At 48.5% G+C, this 16,334-nt stretch overlaps 1 protein-coding gene across 1 annotated transcript in view; it reads left to right on the top strand.

Annotated features, from left to right (window-relative positions):
• Positions 1-16,334, top strand: part of LOC147731244 (aryl hydrocarbon receptor-like) — a 932,672-nt gene that overhangs the window by 695,750 nt on the left and 220,588 nt on the right. Inside the window, exon 5 of the mRNA XM_086954170.1 lies at positions 9,918-10,042. Coding sequence (XP_086810296.1) covers positions 9,918-10,042 — 125 coding nt within the window. The remainder of the gene's footprint in view (positions 1-9,917; positions 10,043-16,334) is intronic.

Genomic DNA, 16,334 nt, shown 5'->3' with positions numbered 1-16,334 from the left:
GTATCCGTAGTGCCCAGACCACCCTGTCTTAATGGGAGAGTCAATAGGTCAAAGGAAACCCTGGCCTGCCCTCCAGCCCAAACCAGAGACAGCAGCTCTGACCGCAAGCGTGCAAAGAAATGTTGTGTAAGGGGAACTGGCATGTTGACGAACAAGTATAAGAATGTTGGTAATATTATCATTTTCGTCAGCGCTATCTTACCAACTATTGATAGGGGCAATTTGGACCAGAGTGCCACCTTTCCCTCCAACCACGGGTATGCCCTGCCAAAATTTAAATCAAATTTCCTGCAAGCTTCTGCTGATCCCCACCCCTAGGTACTTGAAGGGGAAACATCCTTTACAACGCAACTTTTACCACGCAGTGCCTTTACCACGCAATTTTTACAACGCAAACCATTACAACGCATTGAGCTGGGGGGCGCTCTAGGATAGGGAATAAGTTTAATTTACTATCCAACACCTTCTCTAGTGTCCACGGGGACTGGAGTTGGAATAGTAAATTAAACTATTCACTATCCAGCACCCCAAAGCGCTATGCGTTGTAAAGGTTTTCGTTGTAAAAACCGCGTTGTAAAGGCATGCGTGGTAAAAGAATGCGTTGTAATGTCATACATCCCCCCGCGCTGTGTGGTGTTGCCTAATTCTGGCCGCCAAGGGTTCCATGGCAATGGCAAAGAGCAGGGGTGAGAGTGGGCACCCCTAACGTGTGCCACACGTGATGTGGAATTGTCGGACTGCTAACCATTCACACTGATTCATGCTAAAGGCATAGTATACAATAATTTAATACGATTTATAAACAGGGGGCTTAAACCGATTCGAGGTAGGATTGTAAACAGATATGGTCACTCCAGCGTATCAAACGCTTTAGTAGCTTCTAAAAAAATGGCAGCGGCCTGCACGTCTGGGTGGAGGTAGTGCAGCACTGCAAACAATGTACGCAGGTTGTGTGCCGTCGACCGTCCAGGAATAAATCCTGATTGGTCTGGGATTGCAATCATTTGTAGGAGTGGTCGTAATCTGTTTGCCAATAGCTAAGCATACATTTTTATGTCCACATTAATCAGTGACAGTGGCCTGTAGGAGTCTAACTCCGGCTCTGCCTTTTCAGGCTTCAGCAGTGTTATAATTACTGCTTCTCTCATTGAAGCCGGCTAGACACCCACCTCCAGTGCCTTCTCATACACGCAAGCAGCCTGGGGGCCAGCTCCTCAACATAAGCCTTATAAAAGGCGGTGGTCAAGCCATATGGCCCAGGGGCTTTATCGAGCGGCAAACTTTTGATGACCTGAGCCACGTCTTCCACCGTTATGGGGAGGTCCATATATGTTCTATGCGTGTTAATAAACCATACTAAGGCAATGGAGTCCATAAAATCCTGTAGACACTCTGGGCTAGAGTCTTGGGTGGCCGTATACAAGGATGAATAAAAATTGGAGAACTCAGTCAGGATCTCTGCTCCCCCCCTTACAATGCCCCCACCAGCTGTGTTTAATTTATGTATGAATTTTGTGGACCTAGATGGAAGGATCATGGCTGCCAGTGTGCGACCTGGTCTATCTCCCTCGCCATACCGCCTTAGCATATTTGCCAAAAAATGTTACCTCTCGCTGCTGCAAGAAGTTTAGCTTTTAGGAGTGCAGCTGTATTGGAGTCGTTTGATGAATAGAATTTTCCCTCCAATTACCTGATCTGATCCCTCCAGGTCAGCAATAGTACCCCTGATGGCCTTCAGCACCCCAGCCTGTCTTGCAATGCATTGGCCTCTTATGACAACATTGAACGCCTCCCAGAGCGATGCTTTGGTGTCTACCGACCCCGAATTGAGGGTTTAGTACTCCACAATGTCTTATCGAATCTCCTGCTTGAATGCCTCGTCTAAGAGTGCGTGGGGGGCTAACACCATGTGAAAGTGTGCAGAGGCACACCAGGCAGGTGCCGCTTGAGCAAGCAGGGGGCATGGTCCGATAACGAGCGTGCCAGGGGAGTCACCTCCAGCGTCCAGGTAGCAACCTCCCTCGAAATCAACCAGTAGTCCAAGCGGGACCAGGCGCTATGGTGGCTAGAGATGCATGTTCCCTCCCAGACCCCCAGGTGTCTAGACCGCCAAATATCCATCAAATCGCCATCTGATATGATATTTTGCAGCGCTGCGCTAGCTTGTGGATGCAAGGTGCGGGCCGAACCCTGTCTATGAATGATGTCATTCAGCACTGCATTAAAGTCACCACCCCAGATCACCTCACAGCAGCCAGTTGCCCGAATACGCGATCAGACTTCACGGAAGAATTACGGAGAGTCCACATTTGGTCCATATACGGCCTTCAGCACCTTTGTAGTGCCACCCAGCCTTCCCTGTAATATTATGTACCTCCCCTCCGGATCAACATATGCCTTATCCTCTCGCCAATTCACCCCGTTGCGAATTAGCACAGCAACTCCCCGTGCGTAGCTAGAGTAACTTGCCGAGTGCGTAGTCCCCCATCTGCTGTGGCACAACCTCTGTGAGGGTTTTACATTTAAGTGTGTTCCCTGCAGGAAGCATATATCGATGTTCTGCCTACCTAAATATGCATTCACAAGTCTGGCCTTCCTACCATTGTTTAACCCCCTGATGTTCCATCTGAGGACATTTAGTGTATTAGCGTGTGGTTATTCCTTAAGAACAAATTCGTAGCCATCGCTACCCTGCCGTGCAGCCATCCACCAACCCATCATAACACTCCAGGTGTACTAGTAGCTGTGTGCTGGCACACATTTAAAAAAACTTGACCCCAACTCCCACCCTCCACCCACACCAACCCCCAATCAGGTTGTAGCATACCCATCCCAATTCTAACCTTTGAAAACACCAAATAGAAAAAAAGGGTGATCTCTCATGAGGGCGAGGCATAACCGGCATACTTCCCTGCCTGCTCAGGGATGCTGGGAGTAATGCGGGAAGGCCTACAGCAGCATACAGTATAAAAAAAAAGGAAACCAAAAAATAGACATTCACTCACCCTGGGGCCACCACACCCCAACCTATAGTCCCTCAGAATCAGCAGGGCACATAGCACAGCAAAGGATATTATTCATCCAACATGTATAATAACTACAAACCACACCAACCTCAGTTACAGGTGAAACAGAGCAGGGTCTGTGCACTAAATCAGTCATTGTCACTGAGCCTGTCTCCCGCGCGTTCCCTAGTGGTTCCAGTGGATTTGGAGCTCTTCCTACCAACATGTTAAGCGAACTTGAGGGCAGATTTCGCATCTGTGAAATAATGCACCATGCCATTGTGCGACACCTTGAGTTTAGCAGGGTATAGCAGGGGTTAGGGGATTTGCGCCTGCATAAGAATTCGCTTGGTTAGGAGGAATCCCCTTCGCGCCGCCAGCACCGCCGGAGTAAAGTCTGGGTAGAAGGAGATTGTATTGCCCTTAATAACGATTTGGCCTTTTTTTCTCGCCAGTCCCAAAATGAGGTCTATATCTTGGTAGTTCAATAATTTAGCCAGGATTGGCCTTGACGTCCCACCAACAGGCGGTTTCGGCCCCAGGGACCTCTTTCAATCACGAACACTGATGACATGTGAGGATCAACCAGATGGTGCAAAAGATCCGACATGTAGACCTCCATTTTGGAAATAGCAGTTGTCTCTGGAATTCCAGTATTGCGGAGATTGTTCCTTCTAGACCTCGCCTCCAAAATCCTCGTTCTTGGCCCTAATAATACCCAGCAGTTTATCCATATTAACAATTGCTCCCTAGTTTTCACCTGGAATTCATGGAATTCTGGGTGTCTATTCTCCAGACTATCTAATCTGGTCTCATGGGTATTAGATTACTTCTTCACAGAATCCAACTGCTTAGTCAGGGTTTCTAGCTTTGTGTCGATATTCCGCAAGCTGGAGCGCATTTCTAGCATCAATGTTCACAGATCTTCACCACGGTCCCCAGCTTGGAAGCCATGCTGTCAATCACTCTGTCATGCTGTCTTTCCCTTCTGCTAAGATACCATGCAGCCTTCACTCTCCTCTTGACTTCGTACTTTGGTGTCGGTGTCCGGTAGAGTTCGGTTCGAGCAAGTTTCGGTATGCCCTATTCAAGTACATGTTGCAGTGTTTACCTTGGTCCTCTCAGCAGTTGCAAGCGGCATTGATCCCAACCTGCCGACTTGGTGGACTACATGTCCCAGTATCCTCAGTCACACACGTGACCTGGGGCGGTCCCTTTAACTCTGTATTACATGCGCGCGGCGTCCTAATGCCTAAACGCCCGATGCGAGTGAAGTAAACAGATCGCCCGACCGCGCATTACGTACAGCACTTGAGAGTCCTATGTTCCGTGCTGATGAGTGCTTTTGAATTAGCAAGAATACGCAGGTACATTGACACTCAGGTCCTGACTATTGCAGGCTAATTCACAACGCTGACGAACTGAGAGACATACAAGAATGTGCGAGAGACATCCCTGAGCCAATGTGCTGGCCGCCGGCTAAACAGTGAGTGTTACACCGGTTCCTATAACCCAAATCCTCCACCTCCGCTGAGTCAATAGCACCCATCGGGTGTATTAAAAAAGACCTCCATTTTCCCTCAGGTTGGCTCCATCGCAGTCTCCGACCTAAAACCAGAGACCCCCTCAATATTCCTCTCACTTGCGGAAAGAATTCTCTTCTAAACAGGTAGGCTCTTGACCACGCCGACAACACCAATGCCATTGTTTCACCTATGTTCGCATTTCATTGTTCTGATGTACATTTCCATCCGGTTACAGAACCGCGGTACAAGAGAGGCAACCTCCATACACTGCAACTACTTATATGTGACATCCACCTGTCACCCCCAGGTACTTTCTTAGTTTCCTTTGAGTTATGAGTCATGAGTCTGAGTTTTTAACTTATTTTAACTTCAATGCACAACCCTTACACCATTTTTCCTCATCATTATCAATTTCAGTTTCGGCTCCATCCAGTCCGTATCCTGAGGAGAACCCCTACTTACGCCGTTGTTCGAAACGCGTTGACCCTGAGCCTTGGAAAAAGAATAAGGGTGCCACTAGGGCCATTTAAAACCTACACAGTGTGATCCCTAGTTGTGTAACCCCTCAATTCAGTTTCCCATCCTTGGCTTAGTTAGACAGGCAGGCAGCTCCCTTTCGAACTGTTTTGTCCTCCTGTCTCTTTGTACCTAATAGAAAGGACTGGTTCCTAATGTGAATGTATTGTTACGTATTTGATTTATTGCTTTTGGTGTTTCTTGTATGAACTGTCAGTATTGATTTTGAGCACTTGTACAGAACTTGTATATTATTGCACATTACACTTGTTTTTATGTATTTGTCACTGTTTGCTGACTGTCTATTTGATGACATATTCAGATGAAACAATTGAATGTTTTTCTAAAAATATAAAAAACTAAAATAAAATAGATGACCCTCCAGAACTAATTGGCTGGGTGGGTTCAGAAAAGAAAAAATAATCTGTCTGGACCTTTTGTTTGTTCAGTATATTATAGTGGTCAAAGCCAGTGCAGTTACAGGACCCAAACCTTTGTTCTTGCCCTGTCAATCACTCTGGGCATCTGGATCTGGTTCCGTGTTTCTCATTGACCGTTTGTTGTCAAAATTCAGCTTTGGCTGTTTAGTGTCAGGCTTACCCATGTCGGCGGCAATTAATAGGCGACGCAGGGCACACAAATCAGCTCTCATAAGCCCCTTTGCCTCACAGATTGCTGAGGAACAACTGATCCAGCCAAGCTATAGATTACCGGGCACTACCGTGTCAGCAGCGTTCTGTGTCAATCCCAATCGTACACCATTGACCAAGAAAAACCGGCATGTACATTGGCGTGGGCTCCACCAGCGCAATCTCAGCTACAGTGGCTTAAGCACAGCACGCTTCACAGTTCTTCCTCAGCGCGGGTAGCAGTGGGGGTGGGGGGGGTGGCAGAGGCGCGATGCGATATAACAAACTTTACGTGTTCCGTGCCTCGTGTGGCCGTCTAGTACAGAGGCACTATCGACCCTCCCCCGCCGCCAGCAAGTGTGGACGTCTCGTAGCTCACCTTCAGGTATCCCAGCATCTGCAAGTGAACTGTTTTGCGCCAAATGGTCCTCCAGATTACACCACCTGCCTCTGCAGCTTTCCCTGTCAGGCATCAACCTCGGATCCTCAAGAAAATGCGGCTGGAGGGCCTCCCGGGTTTCGCCCTGTCTTGTCTCCCGCATGGGCCTCTATTCTGCAGTGGCGTCACTGTGCCCCGTTTACCTGCGGGCGCCCGGTACAGACAGCCGCCGCCTCTGCTCACTCCCACGAGCTCCTCCTGTGGCGTATTAGCCTTCGGGCCAGGCATCAACCTCGGATCCTCAAGAAAATGCGGCTGGAGGGCCTCCCAGGGTTCGCCCTGGCTTGTCTCCCGCGTGGGCCTCTATTCTGCAGTGGCGTCACTGTGCCCCGTTTACCTGCGGGCGCCCGGTACCGACAGCCGCCGCCTCTGCTCACTCCCACGAGCGCCTCCTGTGGCGTATTAGCCTTCGGGCATCCGCAACCGCCACCGACCTCCCCACAAGTTGGCCCAGGCTGCTATGCACAAAATGGCGGTCGCGGCCCCGTGAGGCCCAACCCACCGGGTGACGGCAGCAGACAGCCGTCACGCACCAGCACCTCGGTGTCCGCTATGGCTGAAGGAATCAGGGTATTGCTCTCCACCGCTGCCAATCCGCTGCTACGCCTCTCGCCGACCTGCGAGACGTCTCTGGCACCGCGGGCCTTCGCAGCCCAGCCTGGCTGCCTCAGGTGTCAAGCTCTAAGCAGCTCCCCGCCTCAAACTTCGGTGTCAAGCTGCGCCATCAATTCAAGCGTCCCACAGACTGTAAAGGTGTCGGTGTGTGCACCGGAGCCTCCGCAGCCCCAGGGGGCAAGTATTGTGCCGTTTCAGCCCTCCGGGTTCAGGATTATGGAAAGGATTTGTTCCCAGCCGGCGGAGCTCACTTACAAAGCGGCCATTCAACGGCACGGCCAGCCACGCCCCCACCTATGAAGTCTATTTGAGACCATTCAAAGTGTGGACATTTCCCCCTTGTAAAGTAGTTCCTCTGCTACCTTTTACTTCTGCTCGAAGGAGAAGAGAGACACAAGGATTTAGGATCAGACACCCATTTCAGAAATGTTTGAAGTGCAAAATGGTTCCATGCACCAATCTGAAATTTATATCACAGGTGCTGTCCGATGGCCATCTCAGTAAACCAATGGCGTTAAAGACTCTCTAAGAGCCCCACACAATTATATCGAAAAGGCATTACATACTCTCGACATATTAAGGTCTCTCAAAATATACAATGACATTACAAAAACTTTTTAAACTGATTAACTTTTTGTTTCCTTTAGTCATCTTCAGAGTGGTCAACCCCTATCAAAATAGGAATCACCAGATTGATAGCAGTAAATGACCTTTTTTCACAGTGTTGTGTGGTTTGCATTTACCTTCCATCTTAGTTCTCATGTTAAATTATCCCCATTTTCTAATGGTGCTTTGTACATGTTTTTATATCACGAGAATGGCCTTTCACACATTTCATCCTTATAGGCATTGACGCGTGGTAGTCTGCACAGTTAGATCGAGGGTTGCACAAATTCAGAGCATGAGGCATTGTTTTTTGTTTTTTGCTCGCAAAGAGACTACTCTTCTGGTTCAGTCTATTTAAAATGCTGTTCTGCACCTTTGACACAGTTTGTTTAGCTTGCTGTTTCATTATATTAAATGTGTGCATTCTGAAGTCGAGGAGAGCTTCACTTCTGCCAAGGTCATCATGGAACGCTGCTGAGATGCAGATCCACAGTCCCTGACCTTCATCCTGAGAAGGAAGATAGCTGTACCCTCAGAGGTGCATCTGTGGGTGCGCTAATCCTACCTTAGACATACACTACCAAGGTATGGGGTTAGGTCATTCCAAAAGACCGCTCAGATGGGTACTACCAATATGCTCACTTTAGCATAGAGAATAGCAATAGATAGCAGTAACATTAGTTTGAACAAGTACAATTATTGAATTGTTTGTATTTTTCATTATTCTTACAGTTATCATTGCAATAATATGGCTCATCTTTCTTACAATTGCAGTTCATGTTTTATTTGTAAAGACTAGAGCTTTTCAATAAGTGTTTGAAAATGCAATATTGTATCTTTTCTTTGTCACACTTTAGGCATGCATGAGTGACAAACAAAATGATTAGATTTGTTTCCACAATTTCCTTGGGAAACTGAGAGTCATGTTCTAGGTTACTGACAACATCTATAACTCTGGAGGTTTAGGAGTTTGGATGCGGTACTGTGAGCTAGCCAAATAGACCAACATTTACTGATTATGTAAGAAGACAGGCTCTGTATTATAACCATTTCTCGGTTCAAATACACAGTCCTACTAGTTTAGTAGGAAGCGTACGACAACAGCAAAGCTGGTCATCCTCTCATTGTTACTCTAACAGTCTATCCAATCAGATAGAAGGCAGTGACTGACTTATCTGGAATTGAGGTGTTGGCTGTACACCTGGTGTCAACATGGAAAACATGGCACCCCTTGGCTACATAGTATTGCCTGTATCTGAAAATGTCTAGAGAGTCTGCTGATAGCCAGAAACCGGTCCTAGGATGCTTGATTCCGGTCCAGGAAAGACATGGCTTGGCAGTTCGGGCTGGACTGTTCCTTTGAGGCACAGGGTCAAGGCTGATTTGCATATGGCCTTGTCTGAACTGGGGTGGTGTGGTGTGCACAAAAACGATGGATTTAGGCCCAGATCTCTGTACTGGGGGGGTGAATGTATGACATTGTTCTGCATTCTGTCCATCAACTGTTGTTTTGCATTTTGTCACCCCGAGTGGGATGGGTATGCTCAGACGTGAGTCCCATGCTCTCCACACCACTGGAGTCAATCTATCCTGGCTGAAGACGGCTGATAGCCAGAAACCGGTCCTAGGATGCTTGATTCCGGTCCAGGAAAGACATGGCTTGGCAGTTCGGGCTGGACTGTTCCTATGAGGCACAGGGTCAAGGCTGATTTGCATATGGCCTTGTCTGAACTGGGCTGGTGTGGAGTGCAAAAAAACGATAGATTTAGGCCCAGATTTCTGTACTGGGGTGAATGTATGACATTGTTTTGCATTCTGTCCATCAACTGTTGTTTTGCATTTTGACACCCCGAGTGGGATGGGTATGCTCAGACGTGAGTCCCATGCTCTCCACACCACTGGAGTCAATCTATCCTTGCTGGAGACGGCTGATAGCCAGAAACCGGTCCTAGGACGCTTGATTCCGGTCCACGAAAGACATGGCTTGGCAGTTCGGGCTGGACTGTTCCTATGAGGCACAGGGTCAAGGCTTATTTGCATATGGCCTTGTCTGAACTGGGGTGGTGTGGAGTGCAAAAGAACGATGGATTTAGGCCTAGATCTCTGTACTGGGGTGAATGTATGACATTGTTCTGCATTCTGTCCATCAACTGTTGTTTTGCATTATTTCATTGGGCCCCTGTGGCCTGACTCACAAAGGTAAACTTACACTATTGTGTAAGTTTATGAATGTTTGTTGTTAATAAATGTGTTTTACTAACAGTATATTTACAACTGCAAAGTCTCTGCGCATAAAAAAATAGTATTGTCCTATCTTTTTATTTGTGGAGACACCATACATTTGTGAATAGCAAACAATCATACATTTGCAGAAAGATTTTGTTTTACCCTTGTGAATCAGGCCCTAAGTATTTGATATTGGTGCTTGAGCCTGAAGGCCTTGTTATTAGTTCTCTTCAAATGTTTGAACTCCAGCACAGAAAGTGGTTTTAATGAACATATTTTATGACAAACCCCCTCGAATAAACGGTTACTGTTAATTTATGTTTTCTTTTCCCATTACTGTCTCTCAACTGAAAAGGTGTCAGTTCCTCAGCTGTTGTAACCTACAAACCAGACCAGCTTCCACCAGAGAACTCAGCCTTCCTGGAACGCAGTTTTGTCTGCCGTTTCCGTTGCCTGTTGGATAACTCATCTGGATTCCTGGTAAGTTACTGGAACACTCGAATATCTTCTATGACTTTCTGCCAAATCCCTTTTCTGCCAAATCCCAGGTAGGAAGATGAACACAGCTGAATTGATCAAACAATTCTGGCGAAGATGTAAGCCTTCTTGAAGTTTAATGCCATTACACTGCGAGCCAATAGAGCAGTCGCTGTGGCAGCGTGCGTGTGTAGAGGTTAGCGCAGAGAGATAAGACGAAAGTAACATAGGATAGCCTTGCATTTCCGGCCATCTTGTTTGCCCGCACAGAGCAGCTGTACTTGCTGGAGTGGGGCTATCACCCACAGCTTTAGTGCCAATATCGGCCCACTCACCAGCCCTCCCGCAGCAACATACATGTATCATAAATAAGCAGACAAGACAACTTTTGTTGGGAGAAAATTGCTGCAGGTTTATTAGCATACACATATGCCAACATGGTGGGTTATCTTGCAGGCGATCCGAAGGCAAGCCGCACCTCGCGGCCTACCACCTGATGGGCCAACTTGTATCGTGGCCTTAGCCAATCGTTGCTTAGCGGTTGTGGTGAGGGAATACCCACTCCCACTTCCGGTGAACCATCGGTCCACCCTCTTGCTCACGCCCCCCCCCCCTACGAGGGGCGGAGCGTTCAAGCGACCCCCTGTTGTACAGGTTTCCAACCGCCTGTAGGATAGACCGGGCGCCGTCCCACCCCAGGGTCCACCACACAGACTTCCTGGGGATATTAGGCCTCAGCACCCTTTGTGCTCCTGAAGAGGGTACCCCTGAGTACCTTTCCACCTCTGGATCGCCGTGTAACTCCGCCTGCAACACAAATAACACATTTCCCCCCCACCCTGACAGCGCTAGGTACGCGGTAGGGAGGCAAATGGCGACAGGGTGAGAGGACAAAGAGGCCGCCAGGTGGGCGGGGGAGGAATATATACCTCTCCCCGCCCCACCCCGGCCGGTAGTGACGAGCAGGACCCTAACAGTGGTCGTGGAACACTGGGCTGCCCCGTGTGCCATCTTGTGGCACTAAGGAGGCCACCCTCTTATGTGTGTCCCCTGCGGGGACGTGTCGGTCGGTCTGCATAGTGCCAATATCGGCCCACTCACCAGCCCACCCGTAGCAACATACATGTATCATAAATAAGCAGACAAGACAACTTTTGTTGGGAAAAAATTGCTGCAGGTTTATTAGCATACACATATGCCAACATGGTGGGTTTCCTTACAGGCGATCCAAAGGCAATCCGCCTTTCACGGCCTACCACCTGATGGGCCAACTTGCATCGTGGCCTTAGCCAATCGTTGCTTAGCGGTTGTGGTGAGGGAATAGCCACTCCCACTTCCGGTGAACCATCGGTCCACCCTCTTGCTCACGCCCCCCACTATGAGGGGCGGAGCGTTCAAGCGACCCCCGGTTGTACAGGTTTCCAACCGCCCGTAGGATAGACGGGCGCCATCGCACTCCAGGGTCCAACGCACAGACTTCCTGGGGATATTAGGCCTCAGCCCCCTTTGTGCTCCTGAAGAGGGTACCCCTAAGTACCTTTCCACCTCTGGGTCGCCCTGTAACTCCGCCACAGCCCTGGGTGTGGCGACCGTCGCAGCCAGGGCCCCCCACCAAAGCCGGCATTCCTACTTACAACCTGCTAATTCGGGGACTCTCCCCAACCCGCAGGACAGGTCCATGCTTATCCTGGACAGAAGTACCACATTGCCCTCCAAACACCCCTAGCGTTTGGCGTGTAGCCCCCCAGGTCTAATGACGCCCAGTCTCCTCTGCCCATTGAATTTACGCATAGCTCAGAGGAACATCCTGCGCGTTGGCTCCATCGCCTCCCCTGCCGAGCGCCTTGCCTACAGAGCCGGGAGGAAATTCCGACCACTGGATCTTGCCTGTCCCCCACTGTTGGCTACTTCCCACCGTAAGTTGGCTAATTCCCACCATATGTTCTTAGTGGTCTTCTTTTCTGGTGCATAATCTCGGACAAGACGGAAGTCCTCATCCTGGGATCCTCACCCGCCTCTTGGGACGACTCCTGGTGGCCCCCCGCCCTAGGCAGCGCACCCAAACCAACAGACCAAGCACGCAACCTGGGCTTCATCCTGGACTCCTCCCTCTCCATGACCAGACAAGTCAACGCTGTCTCCTCATCGTACTTCAACATCCTGCGCATGCTACGTAAGATCTTCCGGTGGATCCCCACCGAGACCAGGAAGACGGTCATCCAGGCCCTCGTCACCAGCCGTCTGGACTACGGCAACTCCCTCTACGCCGGAACCACCGCCAAACTCCAAAAGAGACTCCAGTGGATCCAGAACGCCTAAGCACGACTCATCCTGGACATCCCCCGTCGCAGCCACATCTCCGGACACCTAAGAGACCTGCATTGGCTCCCGGTCAACAAGAGAATCACCTTCCGTCTCCTCACCCACGCACACAAAGCCCTACACAACCAAGGCCCAGGATACCTCAATAGCCGCCTCAACTTCTACGCTCCCAAACGCCAGCTTCGATCGACCAGCCACGCCCTCGCCGCCGTCCCCCGCATCCGAAGAGCCACCACAGGGGGACGATCCTTCTCCTACCTCGCCGCCAAGACATGGAACTCCCTCCCCACCCACCTCCGCCTGACCCAGGACCACCTCGCCTTCAGGAAGCAACTCAAGACCTGGCTGTTCGAGCAGTAGCGGACCCCCCTCCCCCAGCGCCTTGAGACCCTCTGGGTGAGTAGTGCGCTATATAAATGCGATGATTGATTGATTGATCAATTACGCCACAATGACCAGACAATTACATAGTTATCAAATTATCCCTGATGCACACAGCAAGGTGTCACAACGGGTTTGAGGGCATAAGTGTAGGGTGCCCATCACTAGACACTGCACCAAATCGTGAAGTGTCAACCTACTCAGCCTACCCTGCTTGCTGAACGTTAGACTGGTCACAGGTGCCCGGACCCTGTTACCCGCTTGTGACCCTAGATACTTACACCAGAATGGTGTCGAACTACAACTGTGTGCCACAAGTTTCCCATATGGGTCTTATGGTTGAACCGCTGGTACCCTTCTGGGATAGAGTAAATTCTGTGACACGCTCTTCAGTCCTATAATGCCCTTGCCCGTCCCTCAAAGTCACCTACAGCTCGCTGCCCCCCGCAGCGCAGGCGAGGGGTTTTTGGCCCAGTACACCCCAGTCTAACTTTCTAACATTGACAACTCTACAGGCTGCAGCTACTGTGATTGGCTACCCCTTACCTGTCACAGCCTGTCAGGGGCCAAATCCCCCCCTTATGTGACTATCTAGCCTTGGGGTATGTGCCCTAAGCACGAGTGTCCTCGCATACTTGCCGTGAAACAAGAGGGAAAACCCACGAAAGAATACTTGTCCGTATAGAGCAGTGGGAACGCCCAACAAACTTTCTTCAATCATATTTGCCAGATTAAGCTCTGCCCCCATGCTCCCCTCAGCATTTCGCACCCCAATCCACAAAATAGCTGGCCGCATCAGCCAAAGCCTGGCTATAGGACGGGACTTATAATCTGTCTGGGATGATAAAAGACCAGATTGAGTTTAGCTTAGAAACGTCCCTTCTAACACTGTGTACAGTATCTCCTCGTGTATATCACTTCTACTATTCGTCCCCCTTTGCCTGGCACTCGTTGGACCCTATGAAGCTTTCAGCAAGCACCCTATACAACTGTATATACATGTTGTGCAACTGGGGATCTGATACTTCACCACTCGTACTTCCTGGCGTGTGAACACTGCAAGCTGAAACCTTACTTTAGTACCTGAATAACCATAAAATAAATTACTGTCCAAGTGAAAGCTTGCCAGTGGACTCAGCCAAGGGCCCTCCACTGCGTGTCAACACAGGTTGTTGAATTTTTGACTGTTCAAATTTGCCAGCCCACAACCGGACCCTTCAAGTGAAGTAAGTAAAACAATTGCCACATGGCCAAATGCACCAACCTTTGTCCAGAGAAATAGACAATAGACAAGTTAGAGTCTTATTGTATCAGCCAGACCCGGAGTGGAGCCAGACTAGAAGGTCCTAGTGGGGTCAGACTGGAGGATGTATGTGTGGCTAAATCAGGCACAAAAATATGTGCAAATTGATCCCACATCACCATAGTGCCAATGGGCCTGAGTATAAGAAACTGGTGATGCTGTGATGCAACTTCTGTGAATGTCTCAGGGTGGGCCAAAATGCTGCACTTACGGAAGTCTAGACTTGACAATACCGTTGCCCCTGACCCCCTGGACAGGCCCTCTCCCCTGCTGTGTGCAAACCCTATAGTGTGACCTTCAGATAACTTCTGGCAAAGACCCCTGGGCACCCCCCTAATAATTACCACACCAGTCTTCTGCCAATCTACCAGTGTGGTTATCCCTCCTGTCATCTATCAGTTGAGGCCAGTGACTGAAAAAGGGGAAAGAGCACAACTGAGCCGAAGTGTAAGGATGTCATGGTACTAGCACAATCGCTACACTTGACAACGCTTCTACCTCTCCCCTACAAGAAGTCTGAACCGAGTTGCCACCTTGCCCCCCAAGAGCACTTCACCAGGAACAGCATACAGGCTCCAGCCCCGGAGCACGCCCTGGCAATTCCTGCTTCGCAGGGCTGTCTACACTCTTCTATGGCTAAAGAGAAAAGATGCACTCCCTGGTAATTCTTATGTTAAACGTATGTAGTCCTTTTTCATTTCTTAATGGCGTGCAAAGCCTGCTTTGCGCTCGACTCTACGCGCGGTTTACAATGTAATGAAACAACTACGAACCTGTGGTACGATTCGTTCAGGCTGCACAGCCAAAAGTTTGAATCAAATGAATCAATTGCATTATATTTACTCTTTCTTTCTTCGTGGGTAAACTGACCGTTTTACACTTTTAATCCTAATTTCATCCTCAATTCATTTTACTCAATATTTTACAATGTATGTTTGTTCACAAAAAAGCTCAGGAATCCGAGGTAGGTTCCACATGCCATGATTTTATTTTGGTAGCCCAATGCATTTCAAGAATTTAAATTTCTCTTCGTCAGAGGCATCTATAAACACAAAATGAATATTTTTAGCTAACATGTTTCGCTATGTAAAATACTTAATAGCACTAATTAATCAGTTATGCATCAAAAACATATTCACAAGCCTGCTGGAAAATAGTCTGACCCACGTTTAGAACCATTTAAAAACTCTAGGGTTTCCTCATTAATCATAATTGAGTGTTTCATAGGGGAAGAATCGGTCACTATAGGCTCTATTTATGGGTCGACAGAGGATGATCCAGAGTTCTTTGATTTTCTAGACACTGAATTATCTGCGTGGGCGCCAAGAGCTATCTTGGCAGGAGATTTTAATATTGATGGGGCCAGGGGATTGGGGCTAGATTCTATGGGACAATACCAGGGGAGGAAAAAGAGGGTATGTAGGGCAATACAGAATCTAGCAAGAAATAATGCATTGATGGATGTGTGGGGGGCCAAGAAACCCTCTGACCCTGGCTATACATTCTTTTCGGCTCCGCATCGGAAATGCGTTAGATTATATTATTTTTTTGTATCTAGGACACTATTAGGTACTTCGGCGATAGATAGGATGCCAAGGATATTGTCAGACCATAATCCCCTAAAGTTAACAGTAGAAGGAAGCGGGTTCAAGAGGGTGGTAGGATCATGGACATTTGAAAGGGGATTGCTGAAAGATGATGATTATATTACACACATGCACTTGTGGATTAGGGATTTTTGGGACATTAATAGGGGGAGCACCACCATTGGGAATGATTGGGACACATTTAAGGCAGGGGTAAGAGGCGAGACACTGAGCTACTCTATCACTAAACGAAGGAAGGAAAAAAATAGAGAGTGAACGGGTAAATAATGCCCTGAGAATAGCGGAAGCAAGACTGGAACAAGCCACATTAGATCAGTGTGAGTACAATGAGCGGGTATTGGAAGTAACGATAGCAAGAGCAGAGGCTGTAGAAGGGGTGGCAATTAAGGCTGCTAGAATATATGATATACAGAGAGAAAGGTGCTATGAATTTAGTGAAAAGATAGGACATACTTCAGCAGCACGTTCAAGACAAAGGGTGGCCAAGGGAGAGATTAAGGAAATAAAAGATAATGCTGGGCGTTTAATTACGGATGAGAAGGGGATAGCAGAGGTATTTAGGGAGTTTTACAGCAAGTTATACAAAGAAGAACAAGTTCGGGACAGGGGGGAAATAGCGGATTATCTACAGAATATCCCGGGTAAAGTTTTGAATAGTGAGGATAGAGAATTTCATGATGCT

This window comes from Lissotriton vulgaris, chromosome 2_1, assembly GCF_964263255.1.
Source record: "Lissotriton vulgaris chromosome 2_1, aLisVul1.2, whole genome shotgun sequence".
Lineage (NCBI taxonomy): Eukaryota > Metazoa > Chordata > Amphibia > Caudata > Salamandridae > Lissotriton > Lissotriton vulgaris.
The sequence above is the reverse complement of the archived record's forward strand: the minus strand, read 5'-3'. Positions and strand labels throughout refer to the sequence as shown.